A 20,716-nucleotide genomic window follows, 5' to 3' on the forward strand; every position below is an offset into this window, starting at 1 on the left:
GACAAGCGAAGTATACTTTGGGTACTTGCCTAAACGGTCAAATACACAAAAATGTGTCAAAATGCCTCTCTCGGTGAGTATTCACATAAACAGTCAGTTATGTCTTAAAGGAGCATACAAATCAGATGCCTGTCAGTATACAGGATCCGTGAATTAGGCCTAATATACCTGCTGCTGTCTGTGCCAATGTTACAAAAGAAAAAAGAAACATCTTATTCATAACTTTGGTTGCTATAATACAAATCTGTGTATAATCAATGAATACAGTGAAGACTATGCCATGTGTTATTTACATTTGATTGCTTTATTCAGTTTCTCTATAGTAAGCTATTAGTTGAATACTGTTAGATAGATTTACATGAAATACTTAAAGCATTATTTCATTTTTCCCCCCTATTATTTTTTTTTTTTTTTGTTGTTGTTGTGCTACTGATTGTATACTTTAACCTGGCATTCATTTCTGAGGTATCAAAATTGATGTCAAGAATTGTGAAATTTCACTGTAATCCAAAATGTTGATATAGCAACCTTATGTCCAGCAAAATAGACTAAAAAACTAAGTTTATATAAGATTTTGGTCCTATCACCCACTTGATTATGCTGAGATGAAGAACCTACATACCTTCAGCTCCCAATGATTGAACTTCCAGCCAGGTGAGTAGTTATCCCGCAGGTCGGCCTTGACTCTGATATTGGCCTCCTGTAGTCTGGAAAGATACTTGGAGCACTGGGCCAACAGAAGCTCTTTCTCTGCTTCTGGCAGAGTGGCTGTGATGCCACAAGGAATGATGACGACCTGCAAACCAGAGTGTAAGTTTGCATACAATGCTATAATCCATTATAAACAAGAAATGATGGATCTCCAGCACACCTGTAGACATGCTACTCTGGGTGGCAGCACCAGGCCCATGTTGTCTCCATGAACCATCGTCAGGACTCCGATGGTTCGAGTGGTGATTCCCCATGAGTTCTGGTAGGCCAGCTGCTTCTCGCCTGGTCTCTTAGGGTCCTCAAAAACAATATCAAACATCCTGGAGAAGTTCTGGCCCAGGTGATGGGATGTGGCACCCTGAGAGAGCAATAAGGAGTTTTAGATCTTACTGCAGTACGTTGATACTGCTACAATACTTCTTTTACACACCCTGCAGGTATATTTTTACATTTTTCTGAATGTTAGGGTGCTGCGGGTGTTCTCCAAAGCATTGTTAAGGTGTTCCGAGTGCTTTTAAAATGTTTCATATCCCTAACCCAAAATATAACCAATCGTAATAGTGATTCTTGTCTTAGCAAGCACTACTACTAAACAATAGAGTTGGGAGGAAAAAAAGCCATTCTTGAGACAAACTAATGAAAAATCTATTTTTAAATGCTATGAGATGATGATATAATGGCTGATACAATTAAAAAAAAGTAACTTTCTGCAGCAGAGGTATGGCCGACTTCCACTGTGTTCCAACATGCACTAGTTGTCTTTGAATGTTGCGTTTGTGTCTTGTGTGTTTTGTAGCGTATGTGTGTTTTTAAGATGCCACTGCATGATAATTAGGTTTGAATTTAAAAATACAAGTCTCAGACACATGCTCTAGTATGTATTGACCTTTGGCGCATTATACAAGCATTTTGAAAATGTATGTTTATATGTAAACAATCCATTCAGTCTTAAGGGATTGTAAACAGAGGGGAATGTCTCTTTGTTATTTACTCCTTGTATTTTTTTTTTAATATTTGGAAAAAAATACTTTATTATGCACAAATGCATCATAATTTTTATTTTTATTATTATTTTAAACAGTACTTTTATCATTCAATTTTGTTTATAATTAAACAATTAAAGCAATTAAACAGAATTAAACATTATGGACATCAATAACCAAAAGGCATAAAATACTAAATACATTAAAAAATTAAATAAATGTATTGCAGTACATTTTGCAATGGCAGCTAAATATAGTTATAATACTGAATTGGAAGATCTATGGCAATTCTCAGCCCTACTAAACAATGAATGTAAAATAAAGGCCCTGATATGCTCACGGCAAAGTTCTTTTTAGTTCTTCACTTAGGATTAAAATAATTTCGATATACGCTTACCTGAATTGCTCTGCCGCTTGCTGAGATGTAAGCCTCCACAGTGGTGGTGTAATCTCCTCCTGCAAACTTCTCCTTCTCTGTTTTCCTGCCCTTGACCACAGGGATGGCCATCAGCTCCTCGTACACCCGTGTATACAGGTCCAGAATCTGCAACACCTGGACACATGATGGTTAAAAGAGTGGGTCAGAAACATGCAACAACTATTTCAGGATCAGCATGGAAATATGAAGTTGCGAGTGACGTGTGACTCATCACATTTAACCAACCTCCTCTACAGCTTCCTCTTTGGTGGCAAACGCTGTGTGTCCCTCCTGCCACAGAAACTCTCTGGTCCTCAGGAAGGGCTGCGGGTGTTTAAACTCCCAACGCTGAGAACGGCAAGAAACTGAATAAATACACAGGCCTTTAATTGAGACGTGTTAGTTAAAGTTACGACTGAGGCTGAAACTGACCACGACATTGCACCACTGGTTGAGTTTGATTGGCAGGTCTCTGTGTGACTGGACCCACTTGGCATAGGCAGGATACATCACTGCATCAATGTAAGAAGAATGCAAATGTATTAAAAAGATAATACAAAGATAAGAATCCAGTACATTTCAGATACAGCTGCAGTTGCTCACCTGTCTCACTAGTGGGACGTACAGCGATGGGCTCCGCCAGCTCTGTCTTTCCTGATCTTGTCACCCAAGCAACCTAAAGACATTTGCAGATAAAAAGCACAAATCTTTGAGTGGCTATTTATACATATTTATTATCCACACACTCAAAAGCCCCAAATACAATCCACCATAACATGATCTTGTTCCAATCATCCATTATTATAATTTAAAAAAATATGCACTTATTTGATTAAAAACACAAATTAAAAGAAAATAATTTAAAATAACTTTTTGCAATAATAATATATTTTAAAATGTCATTTATTTCTGTAATGGCAAAGCTAAAGTCTTCAGTGTCACATGATCCCTCAGAAATCATTCTAATATGCTGACTATTTAAATTTTTAGGGTAGGGCTGTGATGGTAAACTTGACAACCGCACCACCGTGGTGGCTGAGTAAGCAGCCAAAACAATTTTTTTGTATGTGAATGCTGTTTAACATGAATATTATGACACGAGTGAAGCACAAAGCTTTGTTTACAAAATAAATAATAGGTTAGCAATTAAATGTTACATCTCAGCCATGGAAACATTTGAAGGCATGACGAATGAGAGAGTTGTGCGTGAGCCCATAAATTTAAACTTTGTTGGCTTTGAATTCTGGTTTGCGATCTGGTCACCCAATTATCAGCGAATTTAACAATATTCCATTAGTTATTCCATATAGAAAGCTTGAATTGTCTACTTTTAAACAAAACAATTCAAAACGAAAATAAACCGACTAGCATATGCTTATGTATTCCGTATGAAGTGTGCATTTCTCTCTATAGGCGCGTTCACTGCGAAGATGACGAGTCAGCATCGTCAACTTCATCTTTGCAGCCCGACACTGACACAGAAAACACTTTATTAATAAACAATTCAAATGTCTCCTTGCTATATTTGACACATTCATAATCATTACTTTTGCCGGTTCTTTGTGACAGCTGTTATGTGCGTTACTGGCAGCGTCACCCTCTGATACATGAACACGTCACCACCGCATCAGCAGCGAAAACATGGAGATTTTATTTTAGAGAATAATCGCACAACCTATTAGATATTCTATAATTAAATTGAATATTCAAAAATCGTGACTCATCCCTGCATGGAAGCTCTTGTTTCTTCTCCCATATCATCACTCGCGTCTCACCCATTTCCGAAGGGGATTATAAACATTTCTTCCTTTGTTCGCTTTTAATTAGGCCTATTATTTTCGTATTCTTTACTGTGGTAAAGTAGAAAACGCTGTTGGACAGAGAGCCTACATTTTTACTTATTCTTACAAAATTACAAATTCTTTTTAACACAGTTTGTGCTTGTTATTAGACATATGGTAATTGGTAAGGCGCGTCAAGTTTATTTGTAAAGCGCGTTTCACACGCACGGGTGATTTTAGTTTGGCTTTCTCTGGCAGCGCAATATCAAACATAGCCGAAATGCCTTGCCCATGTGGAAGATAAAATTCTCTCTTCATACCTTTTACAACAAGTAGAAAACACGAATATATCAGAAAAGAGATCGATGGCCTCTTTCCTGCTCGTGTCCCACATCCCTCTCAAAGCGCAGAGCGGTAGGCTATATCACAAGTCTTTGTGTGGAAATATTAAAGGAAAGTTTCTTTAGTTTTTTTTTTTTTTAAATAGATTCAACTTTATTATATTATTTAAGTTACCAGTATTTACTGATATTTATTTCAATGCTTTACAGGCTTTAGTGTGTTGTTTCTTTGTTTTTCTTATTTCAAAACAACCCCCCAACCACCGCACCACCGCCGGTAGTTGGCCCATTACCACCGTGGTGGTTAAAAACTGCCACTGTCACAGCCCTATTTTAGGGGGTAGTCGTGGCCTAATGTTTAGAGAGTCAGACTGGTGACTCGAAGGTTGTGAATTAAATTCTCAAAACCGACAGGAAATGACTAAAGAAAAAGTGACAGATTATCATTATAAATCTTTATCTTTACTGTGACTCAAACTATTTAATGCATCCTTGCTGAACAAAAGTATTAACTGACCCTGAACTTCTTATCTTACATTCTTTCCAGCTTCTCACCTCTGGAGCAAAATCTGCAATGTGTGTTTTCTCTTTCTCAAGGGCAGCTTGAGAGACAAACATGGGGAAGTAGCAGTTCTCCACACCCAGCTTCTTGATCTCCCGGTCAAAGAAATCTTTGATGGCATCCCAGATAGCGTAAGACCAGGGCCTCAACACGTAACAGCCGCTGACATCGTAGTACTCGATCATCTCTGCCTTAGTGATCACCTGAAAACAGCAAATACAAACATTTTTAAACAGCTGAATAAAAAGAACTTTGAAAAGATAGTTCTTCTACGGTTTACAAAATCATGTGAGCACAGTGTACCTGTGAGTACCAATCAGCCAAGTTTTCCTCTTTCTTTGCCTCCAGTCCCAGCCTACATTCAAGAAACAAAATAAGTGAGTGAATCTATAGATCCTGCTGGTAAATGCAAAATATACTTAATACATCATTGAATAGCCTTTAGTGAAGTGTCCATGAACACAGCTTGTAGTCTGAAAAAGTAATTCAGACAAAAGAGACTGTATTCTGGGTTTAGTCTTGGAGGACAAAACCAGTTGTGGCAGTACTAAAACAACTGCAGAACTTTCTCAAGCCTCCATTTAAGTATTTATCCATAGGGGCTTTTGCATCGGATAGTTTTAGGAACTTAGTTCTAGGAACTAACCACCAGGATGGTTCCCCGAGAATTGATGGTTCCCATTGGAACGTTTTCCTGTTGCATTCGCACCGCCAGGAGGAACTCTAAAGTGACGTAAGCCGAGCTTGTTGCTGTGTCTTTGGATTTGACGGCGCGGCGGACCTTTATTTTGACGGCGCTGAGAATGCCAGAGCAAACAATGCTTGCATTCTCTGTGTTCATTAGTTTACGATCTGTCTAACAGTCCTGTCTAATATGTTATTAGATAGAACTGTTATACATAGAAAGTAGACAGTATATGAAAAGTTATTAGCCTATTCCATGTGGTTGATGTCCAGTGTTGCTAGCTGAGCAGAAATACATAATCATGTTTGACTTGGTCCGCTCAAAGTTGCGTTGGATTTTCTCCTCAGCGTAAAGGTTTAGAGGCCCATCTATCATTGTTTTCCATGTTTGTATAGTTCTTTTCTGGAGTAAATATATAGGCTATAATCTGTGTTAACATTTAGCTGTTTTAAAAATGGCAGGTGCTGGTGTTTCATGTGCGTTCGGCCAATCAGCGTACACTAACACCACGGGTAGTTCCTATAGTGCTGGTTTAAGACCCTACTCTGAAGTAGGAGCTAAATTAGTTCCTCCAAAAGAGTTCCTAGAACTAAAATCGTTCCTAGTTCCTGCGGTGCGAACACGCCGACATCCGGGTACTTTCGCCAATAGTTCTAGGAACTATAAAAAGGTTCCTCCGGTGCGAAAGCCCCTCATGTCTCAAGGAAATAAATAAAGGGCATTTGACACTGTACGGATTACTTTGCGTTTTTGCCTCTCACCGTGTCTGTTTCTTTGGCCCTTGGCCTTCTCCTGCTCCACCTGCTCCAGAGTCTTGACCTTGTTGAGGTTTCTCTCCTCCCTTCTGCTGCTTACGTCCTCCTCCTCCTCCTCCTCCCTGCTTCTCAGATTTGTTCTCCCGCTCCTTACGGTTCTTGTCTTCCCCCCCTGTGTTCCCTGAGCTTCCTGGGGTAGTCACAGGCTTGTACTCCTCTCCAGTGAGGGCTTTATACTGACCCTTCAGCTCAAGCAGAGTCTTCACTGCTTTATCAACTTGATCCTAAAAAAAATGAATTACAATATCAGGAGAGCTAAAATAAAATCACTTCAAAAATGTAATATTTATTAAACTTGTTAGCAAACAAATTCAAACAGACCTTAGGAGCTTTCTCTGCTTTAAGCCGTCTCACTTGCTCACCCTGCTGGGCTATGTCTGCAAACAGTGCTTGAGCCTGAGGGGAAAGGCTGGATTGAGGTGGGGTGGAGCTAGACTGTGCAGGGGCGGGACCAGAGGAAGGAGGCGCGCCTGGTTTGTATTCCTGTCCAGTTTGCTGCTTGTACTCAGCTTTAAGACTAAGCAACTGCTTCACAGCCGCATCTACCTGATCCTGTAAAAATATGAACAGTTGTTGAATACTACTTAGAATCATTAAAAAATGAGATATTTTAAAAACTATGAACAAAGCTGAGATAAGTCAAAAACCTTGGGTGCCTTGTCTGTTTTCAGTTTCCTCACAAGTTCTCCTTGTTGAGTGACTCGATCATGAATAGACTTAGGAGAGCTGTCAGAGGAGCCAGACGCCGCAAGGGTGGTGGCGGCAGGTTGAGCTGGAGTTGATGGAGAAGCACCAGCGGGGGGAACTCCAGGTTTGTAGTCCTGCCCTGTCACCTGCTTATATTCTGCCTTCAGAGCCAAAAGCTGCTTCACTGCTGCATCAACCTGTTCCTGAGGAGGAGAAAAAAAATAATGGTGCTTTACCAACAAGTAAATTACAAATTAAACGCAATGTTTCCTGAAATCGCCATAGAGAAAAAAAAGAAAAAAAAATAATATATATATATATATATATATTATATATATATATATATATATATTAAACATGCATAATTAAATAATTTATATCATATAACTTTATATAAATTAATTAACAAATATTTATATATAATCATATATAATATAAAGCAATTATTTACAATTTATAAAACATTTTGTAATACTATTTTAGTGGCTAGCTAAAGATGCATATCTGCAACAGATATTGAGTACTATAAAACAAAAGATATGTTAGAAAAAAAAAGTATTGAGGACTGTTTAGGGTGGCCCCAGTGCAAAAACAAAATCCTGAAGGAAATATTAATTTCACCATAATCTAAGGCAAGATGTAATTATTGTCTCACTTTTGATGCTTTCTCAGCTTTCAGCTTTCTGACCAGCTCCCCCTGTTCAGACACGTGCCCGTATAAGGCAGCAGGGGAGGAGTCAGATGAAGGGGCGGGCTGTGGAGGAGATGATGTGGGAGGAGCCATGCCTGGTTTGTAGTCTTGACCAGTGAGCTGTTTGAACTCAGCTTTGGCAGCCAAGAGCTGTTTTACTGCAGCATCTACTTGCTCCTGTAAAATGAAGATGACGTGGTCAACAGTGAAACCCCAAAATAAAAAAAATAAAAAAAGATGGTACAGTTATAGAAAGACTAAACTCCTAACATGATGTCTGATCTAAAGCCTTGTGAGCTGCTTTACTGTATACTTCTTAGACAGCCAGCTACCTTGTTAAGATGCAGGCACATTTATCTCTGCTCTGCAAAATAACATGGGTAAAATCCAATAGGGATCTCCCAGTCACGTGACCTCTAGCCGCGTGTCAGCCATTTTGACGGAATACTTCAGCGCACCTACATACATGAGAATGCGGATTATCACATGTTTTATGACTGCGAATTGATTAAAATAATATAATAGTATATAATGGTCACTGTATTAATTATCTTGAGCCTGCTGTAATGTTCCTATAAATATATTTTCTTTCCAACTGTGCATTCTGAATAATAAATAGGCTAAATATATTTATCCACTAAGCTGCAGCAGTCATATGCTCGTCTTCCCATTAACAGTTTTTTTTTCTTCTCTTTCTGACATTTCTTACCTGTTGGGTTTACATTTTTTAATTAAATTGACTATAAAGATTGCTTGTGTGTGCTGGTGTTTATTCCAGTCTTTTAAAATAGTTGAATGAATGCTCGCGATCGTGCCTAGTAACGATGTTAAATAGGCTAACGTTAGGCTATTTAATCAATAACGTTAATGTACACAGGATAGAGGAGAATGACAGTCAACTACTTTGAATATTATAGCATTTTGGGCATAAACATGTAAATAATGAAAAGATTGACATTGAAAATGACACAGAATGATTAAAATTTAAATTTTTTATTAAAATAAATAAATGTTCGTGGTTCACACTGATGTTATTCATTTGTTCTCACGCACTTCAGCGACGAACACTGACCATTATCTATTATTAGCACAGCGGCCGTCAGCTAAGTTAACTCTTCACGTCATATGTCATCACAAAAAGAAATATACAAGAGGAAGATAAAGGAATTAGTAATCATAGATCCTTATGAAGCACCACAAGTTCTTTTTACAGACATTAAATGTGCAGAAAAACTTCCTGACATTGAGTTCGGTGACATTTACAGCTAAGTTACCTTATTCACTTCCCATCACGCTACACCGGAGCTTCATTAAAAGCATACACAAGCTTAACAGGCTATCGGTATCACAGCATCGCTCGGGCATGATAGAAAAATAGGTGAATACAGAGCCATATTAGACATTCTCTGGTGAATATTTCACGACGACCTGTATTATGACCAGCGGTTTAGGATTTTCTATACCGTCAAAATGGCTGCTCCAAATGGCGTGACGTCACGCGGGACATCCCTATAGGAAATTTCAATAGGAATCTGTGCAATAAGGACGTGAGGGCGGAGAACATTTCACACGTTCAAGTTGGTGATGCGAATTTGCAACGTTGACTGAAGAGAAATCTACTTCATTTAAAAGTGACTTCTATGTGAAAATACACTGTTAAAGTCAGCATGAAACGGAGGTTGCGATATTCTTTTCTTCCGTATTGTGACATATTTGAATGAAACATAATATGTAGGGCGGACTTAATTTTGTCCATTGTGAATTGATTAGATAGTTGGATCATTATTGTTTGCTATTGCTGTGATCTCATGCGAGTGACAGATTTTTCCACCCTTGCACCAAAAAACATGAACCCAGAAAAGAGATGTCATTGCAAGATGGAGGGGGAAGTCATTTTGATTAAAGATTACGAGGGTACACAAATAAATCCTTTATAATAAATACTGCAATATTCAAAAAAAAAAAAACAAAAAAAAAAAAACAAGAATTGTCAATTGTGATTTCAAGTTGACTTTAACAATGGACTTTTTGGCCTGTAAAATTTCGCACCTGACCGAACCTTAAGATAGCACCCTAAATGAAGCAGACCCTTATAAGCAACTGAATGACCAACAGACCTTGGGTGCTTTTTCAGCCTTCAGTTTTCGGACCACCTCGCCCTGCTCAGCAACACGAGTGAACGGACAACCGGTGGAGGCAGGGCTTGGGCTTCCTGCAGCAGGGGTGGGGGCAGAGCTCTTCGGTGCTGGGGTGGAAGTAGGTGGGGCCATACCAGGTTTGTAGTCCTGTCCGGTCAGTTGTTTAAACTCAGACTTCAAGGCCAAAAGCTGCTTTAATGCGGCATCCACTTGCTCTTTAGGGGCCTTGTCTGTCTTGAGCTGTCTGACCAGGTCTCCTTGAGCCACAATGCTGGAGAATAGAGAGGAAGCGTCTCCTGTGGCTGATGGAGCAGGGCTGGAGACAGGAGCCAGCTTGGCTTTGCTCAGAGGAGCAGACTCAGCCTTCACCTGGAGGAAGAACAATATGAAAAGAGTGATCATTTTGTTCAATGTCTGACCTGTTAGGAGAACAAATGGATCCAATTCTGTGCTCACAGGTTTAGCGGCTGTCTGGCTCTTGCTCTTGTCCTTGGAGCCAGCAGTGGGCATCTCTTTTGTGTGTCCGTCTGGGATATAGAGCAGGACACAGGGACTCTCCTTGCAGCTGTGGGGGCTAAATGAATAGATCAAATAAAGTACAGAATTAAAACGGAGTATAAAAACAGAAAAAAAATATTTAAATGTTTATAGTTACAAAAGATTCATAATTCTGTGTTAAACAGATTAGAGGTGCAACCTGATTGGCTCATACGGCTGATCACAGATATAGAAACCCCGTCTCTGCAGCTGTATGATGTCACCTTTCTTCAAGTCCTTCAGGCAAGGGTCTCCTATCATCTTCTCCTCTATCTGAAAAATAAATAAATAAATAAATAATAATAATAATACACATCAGATTTTAACCAGTTTATACACTACTGTTCAAAAGTTAGGGGTCTTTTTAAAGAATTTAATACTTTCATTCTGCAAGGACACATTAAATTGGTCAAAAGTCACAGTAAAGACATTGTATTTTAAATAAATGCTGTCCTTTTGAACTCTCTATTCAAATAATACATGCAAGTAGCCTAGAAACGAACTGGAAGCGAGAGATTGTGATTTTTATTTTATTATTTGCTGTTCACACCCCCAAAAACCTGCTCAACTGTGGCACAAATGTAACCACAGAAACAGAGACAACACCCCACAACAGACTTGAGTACCACACCTTGCTGTTCTTGTTGATGTAATCCTTGAAATCATCATCCTTGCCCAAGACTGGTTTGGTAATGAGGTGCTGGTAGTTGACGCACACAGCAGGCAGGAGGGGGGCACGGCTGGATTCAGTGAGCCAGGTGATCTTAGTGGTCTTTTTATAATCAGTGTTCTCCAGGTTCAGACGACCGTCTAGAGAAGAGATCGCTCCACTGCTGTCCCTGCAGGCACCAAGACAGAAGACATCGGAAGTAAATCTACATGTAAAAGCACATGTATAGGGCTGAGAAAGAATATTATAGGCCTGTGTACCATTACTTATATACTAGTAGTTCCACATGACCGTGAAATACTAAACCATATTAATGAGCCTTTAACAACACACAAAGACGCGTGCACTGGCAAAAGTAGTGATTATGAAGGTCAACAAAAAAACAGAATGGAGACTGACTGTATATTTTAATAATCTATTAATAAACAAGAGTTTTCAGGTTCAGTGTCAGCTGCAAAGAAGAAGGTGACTCGTCATCTCAGTATAGTGGACGCGCCAATTGAGAGACATGCACGTTAAGTTAAACATGTCGCGGTACTAATTTAGCTTCCACATGAACACTTGGATATGCACCTAATAATAGCACACATTTATCTGTTACCATTAACCTTAGAGCGAGCAGCCGTGTGGCTAACATTAGGCTACTACTAACATGTTTCAAATGATAAGCCATGTATGAGGTCGATGAATGATAGGGGAACGTTTGAATTTCCTGACCGAAATAATTACCACGTGGACCAGTCATGTTAATGATCAGTCCGTCGCGCACTGTGTGACTTTGCCATTTTTTTTTTCTGCGACTAGCTGATTAATTAACATTTGGTCAACTAAGTCCCTTCTCGTAAACTATTAGGGGGCAGCCCTTGAAATATTTTATTTAGCAATGACACATAAAATGATCCGTTAAATGAACGGGTTTAGACACAGATAATGATAAGAAACGTTTCTTGACGACCAAATCAGCATATTAGAATGATTTCTGAAGGATCATGCAAATGAAGGATGATGCTGAAAATTTAGCCTTTTTACCAGAAGAATAAATTAAATTTTAAAATGTATTAAAATAGAAAACAATCATGTTAAATTGTAACAAGAGTTGGCGTCAGAGCACACAAAGTAAGGGGTCTTTTTTTTTTTACGTTTTACCTGTGGATTTTGGTGATGATGATGTTTCCCCAGTTGATGAAGGTCACGGTCTCACCCTCTGTGAACGTTTCTGCGTCAGCACCCTCGATAAAGACCTTTGGCCCGTACCACACCTGCTTCATTCCCACATCTGCATTCTGCAAATCCACACAAAATAGGATGTGACTCAAATGACAAGACCCAATTTATATACCTGTCTTTCTTTATACACTACCTACCTACAGTACATATGAATTAATGAGCATATTTTCAATGGTACTGACAAGTTCTTTAGGGGTGTGTGCATGCAGATTCTATTACCTTGGGATGCTTCGCAATCTCTTTCATTTCCTCCTTGGCTTCAGAAATGAAGACTGGCACAACCTGCGAGCTTAGTAGGGCAGTGTATCTTGGCGCTATTGGGTCAATGACCTATACAGGGAAGGCGAGAGAAAGAGAGAAGGGAACAAATGACTCTTTAGATATGTCAATCAAGCTTTTTTGCTCTCACATTGCTCTGAATGGTGGTCAGACCGAATAATGAAACAGGATGAGCAAGGACAGGTAGAGAAGAGTGATATGAAGAGCAGGGCAAGCCAAACATTGTACCAAACAGACTGTAATAGCCACACAGGTGCATAATTACTGCCCAAAACTGCTTGGAGCCTTTATTTAAGTAGGTTTATAACATCAACAGTAACTATCAATGTTCTCTGACTGGGAAATGAGGGAGTTCACAACAAGAGTTGAAATTAAGAGCAAAAAGTTTGAAATGGGGAAGTCACTGGGGAGCGCGCTAAAGCTAAATAAGTTTGAACACCATGAATTTCTCAAAATTAATGTATTTTCATATAGAAAATATTCATATTTTCTACTTTCTATAGAATCTGCCAGAAGCTGTATGAGGGCTGGAAATGAGCGATAAACACAGAGAGAAGCTGCAGCATATGAGAGGAAGTCAGAAGGAAAAAAAGAGAAGAAATCTGTGCCTTCAATAAATCCGAGGTGCAGATTATTACAGACCAGGGTTGTCCAAAATACCAATTATTTCAGTCGGCGATACAATACCACCAAAATTTTACAGTTCTTAACGATCAACATTGATAACAGCAACAAGTAACGTACAAGTAAATAGTGGTTGATCGATATATCGACAAAGCAGATATATTGGCCAATATTTGGCTTTTTTCCCCCCATGTAATTATTCTAGTCAGACAAAAAAGAAAGCTAGGAGACGCAATCTGATTTCTCATAGTCATGTTGACTTCATAAAAGACAGCAGGTATATCAGATTGTGAGGTCAAACTTTTGTTATATCTTAAAAGAGCAGCCAGGAAACTGCAAAATATGCGTCTTTCATGGAAGAAAGAAAATCATAAGGTTTGGAACGTCTAAATGATGAGAGATTTTTCAGTTTTGAGTGAAGAATCCATCTGCCAGATGAATAATCCAGACTTTTGCGAAAGCCATAGATCAGGAAATAGAGAATTAGATGGAAAGGAGGAGCAGACAATACAGGGGCAGGGGAAACACGAGGAAGAGGAACAAGAGGAAGGAGGAAGAGGAGTAGGAGTACCTTTTTACAGCTAACTGGCAGCTTGTAAACAGAAGAGTGAGATGCAGTTTAATGTAGAACTGGGGATACAGAGCTCAGAGACAGACAGAACGGGAAGTGTTTCAATGTGATATGATATCACAAGCACTCGATTACCGCTCCTGTGCAAACCTAAATCAGGGAACTCTAACCAGAAGTTGACCCCCTAGAGGCAATGGCTAAAATTTCTCTGAACAAATTAAAGGCGTCCTATTATGCCCTTTCACAAAGTCTTGATTTTGTTTTAGGGGTGTTCTAGAATATGCTTTCATGCTTGATTGTTAAAAAAATTATTTTTCACATATTTTACATTATTACTGCTCCCGTCTCCCCAGTCTGTCCCGAACGTGTCGTTTTCGATGAAGCCTCTCCTTCCGAAATATGAAATGTGCTGTGATTGGTTAGCTGGCCCAGTGTGTTGTGATTGGCAGTGCTTTCATTCTCAGATTTCATTCAGTGCTTCGGTAAATTTCCCGCCCCTCCCTAACCTCGAGTTCTGCTCTAGTGTAAATATAAAGGATGGCATCAATCTCAAACCCGATTCAGACCCTGACAATGTCAACAAACATGAGAATCATCCAGAACGGATTTCATGCACAGACTTAACAAGCACGGATTTCACAGGTCGTTTCAGAGAGGTATGTTTTTCTTGATACAATGTTATCCACTATTTAATCATGACATTTGTCAGAAAACTATGGTTATACAAACAGTAATAGATCACAAAAAAAGTAAAATTTTCCTAAGGGGCGGTGAACAGTCTTACAAAAGCGAGAGCTTACAAAAGCTATAGTAAACAACACTATATCAACACTAATGTTGGCTACCAGGAGAGCGTATAGCAACAACATAAACCTTATAATTAGAACTGTTAATAGAAAACGCAACTACAAATAAGACATACTTATAAGTTGTGATTCATTAACAACAGATTGTCCCGCTTTTATGAGCTTTTATGTGTAGCCTGCATTGTGGTTCTGGAAGCTATTCTCCATAACGTGCAGAGCACAGGGAAACTTCGGGATTATAATGTTCAGGAACAGCGTTTAAAATAAATTTTAATCATTCTAAGTGCGTCAGCCTTTGGAAGTTCAAACAAATGAGATGTGGAAAAAACAGCGTCTCTATAACATTGCAGGAGATCACCCAGGCCTCGTCTGCTTTTCTAAGTATTCCGTGGGAGGGGTTTATTTAAATGAGGAGCATTATGACTTCATAAAGCCCGGAAAAATCATGTTGTAGTCCAAACGAGCCATTCTTTGTAGTTCTTGAAAAGTGGATTCTATGAAATAAAATATCTCCCTTTGGAATGGACTTCGAGCTTTGTAACCTTTCAGATCTGTTTTATGCTCAACCAGCAACATTACACACTAACTAAAGTTGAAAAAGTGAAAAAGCATAATAGGACTCTTTAAAGAGGTTTTATTTAACTTCTGTACATCATTTTTGTATGTGCTTTGATCAATGTTTTTATGTGAAAATAAACCATTCGATTCATATGGATTACTTTTACAATGCCTTTATGAACTTTTTGAAGGGTCAAAGGTTTTGTTAGAATAGACTTTCAGAAACAGGTTTCATAAAATAAAATAAAAACTTAATTTGTGTTTTGAAAATGAACGAAAGTACTGGGGTTGGGTTTGGAATGATATGAGGGCTAGTAATTGATGACAGAACTTTAATTTTTGAGTGAATTAGCCCTTTAAAATAAATAATTCACCTAAGAATAAAAACTAAAGTAAATTACAACAATTTGCATTTTTGGGTCAAGTATTCAATAAAAAAAAAAAATGGGTGAAAAAATGAATGGTGCCAAATCAAGAAAAGAAGTGAAGACTGAAGCTTACAGCTAATGAACAGAGTGTTAAAGAGCTCAGGTCATGCTTGATGCAGAAAATGAGGTGTAGATAATGGGTCAGATGCATAATTACAAACGTGTGTAGCTTTTGAAAGATGGTGGCAATAAGACTTGAAATAAAAACATTAAATCACAATTAAAAGCAACACAGAACAAGTAACTCCTGTTTTAATTATTACTAATTAATATTAAGAAATTACTCAATTTTTTTTTACTTTAATAAACAAGTAAATGCAAGTGCATTTAAGTTGGTCACAGAGAATGAGAAAGTGGGAGGGAGGGTGACGTGCAAACGTAAAAAGCAGAGTGAAGCACAAAAGGTGAACGGAATATCTGGTGCGTACTGAGGGACTGGAGAGATTAGAGGCTAAAGTTTTGAAAATTAGTTTCAAATTAAAGTTTTGCTTGACAAAATATTGCTGAAAGAATGTAGAGATGTTAGCCAGCTGCTCAAGGTATTTAACTAGTGAATGAATGGGATGACAAGGACCAGCTGGAGATTAGGTGCAGCCATGATGGACCCTGGACGTGATTTTAATATTTACCTTCTTGTTGAACGCCCAGATCTTGTCCCATTCCATATTGACAACAGATCTTGAGCCTCCCTTTAACACAGTGGAATGGGCAGAAAAGAAAAAAGGATGTGAATCAAATTGGTTAAGGAATTAAATCTGAATTGTAAAGACTGCAGATGTGGGGAAACACTATAACTATAAAGTTAAGTTGTAATAGCTATACTAGCTACATTTATGGACCAATGATGTCTTTCATAAAATGGCTGTCTGTGCTATTTTATAAAGTGTGCAATTAAGAGTGATTTTACCAGTGTCACAGCAAAGAACAGCCATTGCTTTGATAAAATCATTGTAACAACTCTGTGGCTTTTGTATTCTTGGCCAAAAGTCATTCTAATTGCAAGAAATACACATACCTGAGCAGCAATGAATTGTTTGAGTCCCTCCACAGTCATTCCTCTACGGAGCACACCTCTGACTGTGGGGAAACGAGGGTCATCCCTACAGAAAGGAAAGATGGGGATAACAAGAAACACATTTTACCATACAATCCAAAAGTGTTTTTTCTATAAAGTAAAGACAGTGAGGACTCTCATGATACTCACCAGCCATCCACATAGCCCTGGTCGACAAACCAGGTGAGCTTCCTCTTGGAGAGCAAAGTGTTGTTAAGATTGAGTCTGGCGTACTCCCAGATGTGCGGTTTACGCAGACCAATAGCATTTATTACCCAGTAGAACTGCTCGTCTCTGTCATGGTACTCAGTGGTACGCAAGGCATGAGTCACCCCCTCAACACTGTCCACAATGGGGCACGCAAAATCATACGTGGGGTACACTCTGGATGGAAGGAGAAAAAAAGAAAATATAAGAGGAACATCAACGAGGAAGCGTCATTTAGCCATATTTGGTAACATGTTGCAAGTAGTGTTAAATTCGTTAATGTTCTTCAATAAAAAAGAAGGAAAAAAAACAGAAGAAAATATTATACAATGAGCAAAATAAATCATGCGTATGAATTGACGCTCTTTATTTGTGCTTATAGACCATTTCAACAGCTATTCGTCGGTCTAAGAAAGTGACGTCTTTGTTCCTTGGACGTTTCCGGTTTGTTGTTGAGCGCATTCAAAACAATGGTGTAATGCACTTGATGTACAGTGGATTTGCGATCATTTATTTAATCCTGCTATTTAAAATATCAAAATTAAAATTAGGTCCTTGTTGCTCGGTAGTTGGGTCCTCCCTCTGGCCCAAAACTAACCTTCTTTTGGAAATTAAAGTGTTTAGATTTTAGCATTTGTTATTGTTTATGTCCTAAATGGTCTATAGGAGAGAGTGCAATAATTTTGATGAAAATTCATTAAATGACAACGATCATGATTAGTAGGGGTGTGACGGTTAGTATATAACCGTGAGACCGATGGTTATAGTTGAACACCGTCATTACAACTCTATAACCGCCAAAACCGTGTTATTAAAATATTTTTTACAAACATTTTTTATCATAGAGAATGTTTAAATACTAATTTAAAACAATTGTTAACAGTCTGTGTTATTAATGGTCTACGTCGTTTCCCACTGTATTTGATTCTTTGCCAAGTACCCCTTGACCGACCGCCAATCATTTGAGATAGAAATAAAAGCTATGATATAGTGATGTGCCATCATTATGAGATTTATTAAACAAATGAAAAACATTTGCAATAATAAACATTAGCAATGAACATTTGCAATCGGGAGACATGGTTTTTACCACTTCATTAAGTTTTGCTTTGTAGAAAGCCTTTCTTTAAAGCGAATTTTGTTTTGTACAAATTGCATCTTAGTTTCATCAACCAATTGCATGTATTTAATAAATAAAAAGCAAATATAGGAGACGATAGCCTATAATAACCATGACATGGAGGCTCCGATGCGCCGCGTTCACTTGCATTGCGAAGTTGAACTAGAGCACATCTCATCATAAATGAATGAAACGCAGCGTAGGCCTATGCCTCATACATTAGCATTAAATATCTTTGCTGCATCCTTTCTTGAACAGACAAGGGCTTTCTTACGGCTCGCATCAGCAGAGCATTGCATCGTCCATAGACCGCAAAACAATCAGCGGCTTTGAAATCTGGTCAAAAAACGTTGGTGCGGATGATGAATTATGTGATGCGGTTGCGGATGAACTAATACCCCATCCGCGTATCTCTATTGATAACAACATTGAACACTACACAAATATAAATTTTATTCAAACTAAGTTGTCCTGTAACAGACGAATGTCACAACCCTTGCCATTGTTTTGTCTCAAGATGCACACCAGTAATGTTTTTTTTCTAAGGCACGTTTATGAAAGCTACTCAAATGCCCTAATTGAACTAAGGCCTAATCCTGGCTTTATCTAAGCCCTGTCGGTGAAACCGGGCATTAGTCAAATAAAACTTGACAAAAAAAGAAGGATGGATTGACTAAATATAAAAAAAAAGCAAAAAAAAAAAAAAAAACACATTTGACAAGACCAAGACTGATAAAAAATAGCTAGTATGCAAGTAACACTAGTATGATGTCCACTCACTTGTAAGTGCAGCCGGTGCGAGGATGAGGAGCATTCTTGCAGCGGTAGAGTGTTGGGTCACGCATGCAGCCGTTGTTGGAATTCATGTCAATCTTCGCTCTCATGCAGCAGGTCTGGCCAAACTCTGTGCCTTTCTTCATCTCCTCCCACATCTGCATATTCTTCTCCACAGCTGAGGAGAGACGGAAACAACATGTTCATTATAATACCTCAAATTACATTTCCTGTGATGAAGACATATAATAAGACCAGTACTGGTGATGCTCACAGTTGCTGCGGTTTTGAGACTCGACCCTTTGCTCCCTTTCTTGTTTCATGACGTCTGGAGGAGTGTTATCTATGTAAGCCTTGCCCTCCTGTAGAAGTTTCTCCCCCATACTCAGGATAGTGGGAAAGTGATCGCTTGTGTAGGTGAACTGGTCTGGTTTGATCTGCAGCATGGCCACGTCTTCCAAGATGACCTGTAGAAAAAAAGGTGTTAGCTTAGCAAGGGGTGTCGAAAAATAATTATTTGGAAGTTAATAATAATAATTTATTACATTTAAAGTGTAAAGTTGCTTGTATAGACATGTATTGAGCCTTGGTGCCCATGCCAAACATGCAGGTTCAGTTCTAAAATACAGTGTTAATTAGTGAGGGGGGAGGATATGGGCCATTTATTGAGAACATGGGCAATAGTAGTGTATGAAACGAGGCAAAATACCTTCTCAAAGTCTTCTTTCTCCTTTTCAGGGTTTGTGTCATCAAAACGCATGATGAGCTTGCCCTTGAAATTGACCTGGTAGTGCTGGTTGAGTAGAGCTGCCTTGGCATGACCGATGTGCAGGTATCTGAGGAGATGGAAAGATCATTTAGAGAGACACTAATCTACACTACCTTTCAAAGATTTAGAGATAAGTACTTTTTTGTTGAAAGAAATTCATTATTTTCAAAAATGACACTTATAATGTTGTTTCAGCCCCTTTCAGCGCTGCGATCGTTGTCTTTTGACTTCCGGTCTGTATTTTCACAGCGATCTTGCGTATTTATGAATACACGGCTCGTTTTAAAATCTTCCCGGTCTACTTACATTTGTTAAGACATCTGCTTTGAACATTACAATCCTCATGATAACTTTCGTTAACTTTACATTAAGTAAATCCACTTCAAAAGCTAATTACTGCTGGACAGCAATGCCATAGAAATATACAGAGCGACTGCAAAAACGGAAGTTCAAAGACAACAGTGTTTCCCACACAGACAAATTTGTGGCGGTGCGCCACAAAACCTATCCAATGATGAAATGTTTTCTGTGCTGACAAATCTTGTGCCATGTCCTAAACTGCCGGGATAATCACACAACGCGTACAAGTCCGCTAATGACACATATCATAATTCGCAAACTAATGACTCCTTTGAACCGATTCCATTTAATGAATGGTTAAAACAACTGATCTGTCCAACACTGAATCGGTGTATAACAAATCGGTTAGGGTTAGGGTTAACACTTTACAATAAGGTTCCATTTATTAACTAGATCACATTAACTATTAATAAACTGCACTTCTACCGTATTTATTAATCTTTATTAATGTTAATTTCACCATTTACTAGTAGCATTACACCATCGCCTACATTATTTAAATCAAAAGTTGTATTTGTTAACATTAGTTAGCCTATGCACTGTGTGAAGTGTCACAGGTGACATCTTGTGCATCTAGCCTATAAATGAAGCCTTGGTGAGCAAAAGAGACTTCTTAAAAAAAAAAAAAAAAGCATTAGTATATTGTGAAAGACCTTCACTGTATAGATTAACGCAACTTACCCACTAGCCTCAGGGGGAAACCGCACAATTACTTTGCCCATCTCAGCACCAGGGAGCTCCACAAACTTTCCCACATCCTGCTTTTTTTCCTTGTCCACAGGCTAAAAAAAATCATGCAAAAGAACAACATTATTAACATTTAAAGGCATGTTCCATGTGCAAAGTAAATTTTAGCTGAAAATATAAATGTGACTTGTTTCAAAATTTTTGTTTTGTTTAAAAGAACAGATAAAACTGCA

At 38.5% G+C, this 20,716-nt stretch overlaps 1 protein-coding gene across 2 annotated transcripts in view; it reads right to left on the reverse strand.

Moving 5' to 3' along the window:
- eprs1 (glutamyl-prolyl-tRNA synthetase 1) overlaps positions 1-20,716 on the reverse strand; it is a 36,969-nt gene that overhangs the window by 3,115 nt on the left and 13,138 nt on the right. The window contains exons 6-30 of one of the 2 annotated variants that reach the window (XM_081347921.1): positions 20,478-20,578; positions 19,377-19,503; positions 18,942-19,134; positions 18,674-18,845; positions 16,717-16,950; positions 16,528-16,612; positions 16,142-16,201; positions 12,466-12,576; positions 12,166-12,302; positions 10,981-11,188; positions 10,510-10,622; positions 10,269-10,386; positions 9,792-10,181; positions 7,639-7,851; positions 6,944-7,186; positions 6,618-6,848; positions 6,243-6,520; positions 5,100-5,151; positions 4,790-4,999; positions 2,716-2,788; positions 2,545-2,624; positions 2,359-2,460; positions 2,092-2,247; positions 872-1,069; positions 623-796 (exon numbers count right to left, since the gene is read on the reverse strand). In XM_081347921.1, coding sequence (XP_081204047.1) covers positions 623-796; positions 872-1,069; positions 2,092-2,247; positions 2,359-2,460; positions 2,545-2,624; positions 2,716-2,788; positions 4,790-4,999; positions 5,100-5,151; positions 6,243-6,520; positions 6,618-6,848; positions 6,944-7,186; positions 7,639-7,851; positions 9,792-10,181; positions 10,269-10,386; positions 10,510-10,622; positions 10,981-11,188; positions 12,166-12,302; positions 12,466-12,576; positions 16,142-16,201; positions 16,528-16,612; positions 16,717-16,950; positions 18,674-18,845; positions 18,942-19,134; positions 19,377-19,503; positions 20,478-20,578 — 4,059 coding nt within the window. Of the gene's footprint in view, positions 1-622; positions 797-871; positions 1,070-2,091; positions 2,248-2,358; positions 2,461-2,544; positions 2,625-2,715; positions 2,789-4,789; positions 5,000-5,099; positions 5,152-6,242; positions 6,521-6,617; positions 6,849-6,943; positions 7,187-7,638; positions 7,852-9,791; positions 10,387-10,509; positions 10,623-10,980; positions 11,189-12,165; positions 12,303-12,465; positions 12,577-16,141; positions 16,202-16,527; positions 16,613-16,716; positions 16,951-18,673; positions 18,846-18,941; positions 19,135-19,376; positions 19,504-20,477; positions 20,579-20,716 lie in introns of both variants that reach the window. The other variant, XM_081347920.1, reaches the window with a different exon arrangement.

This window comes from Scardinius erythrophthalmus (assembly GCF_964197995.2).
Source record: "Scardinius erythrophthalmus genome assembly, chromosome: 19".
NCBI lineage: Eukaryota > Metazoa > Chordata > Actinopteri > Cypriniformes > Leuciscidae > Scardinius > Scardinius erythrophthalmus.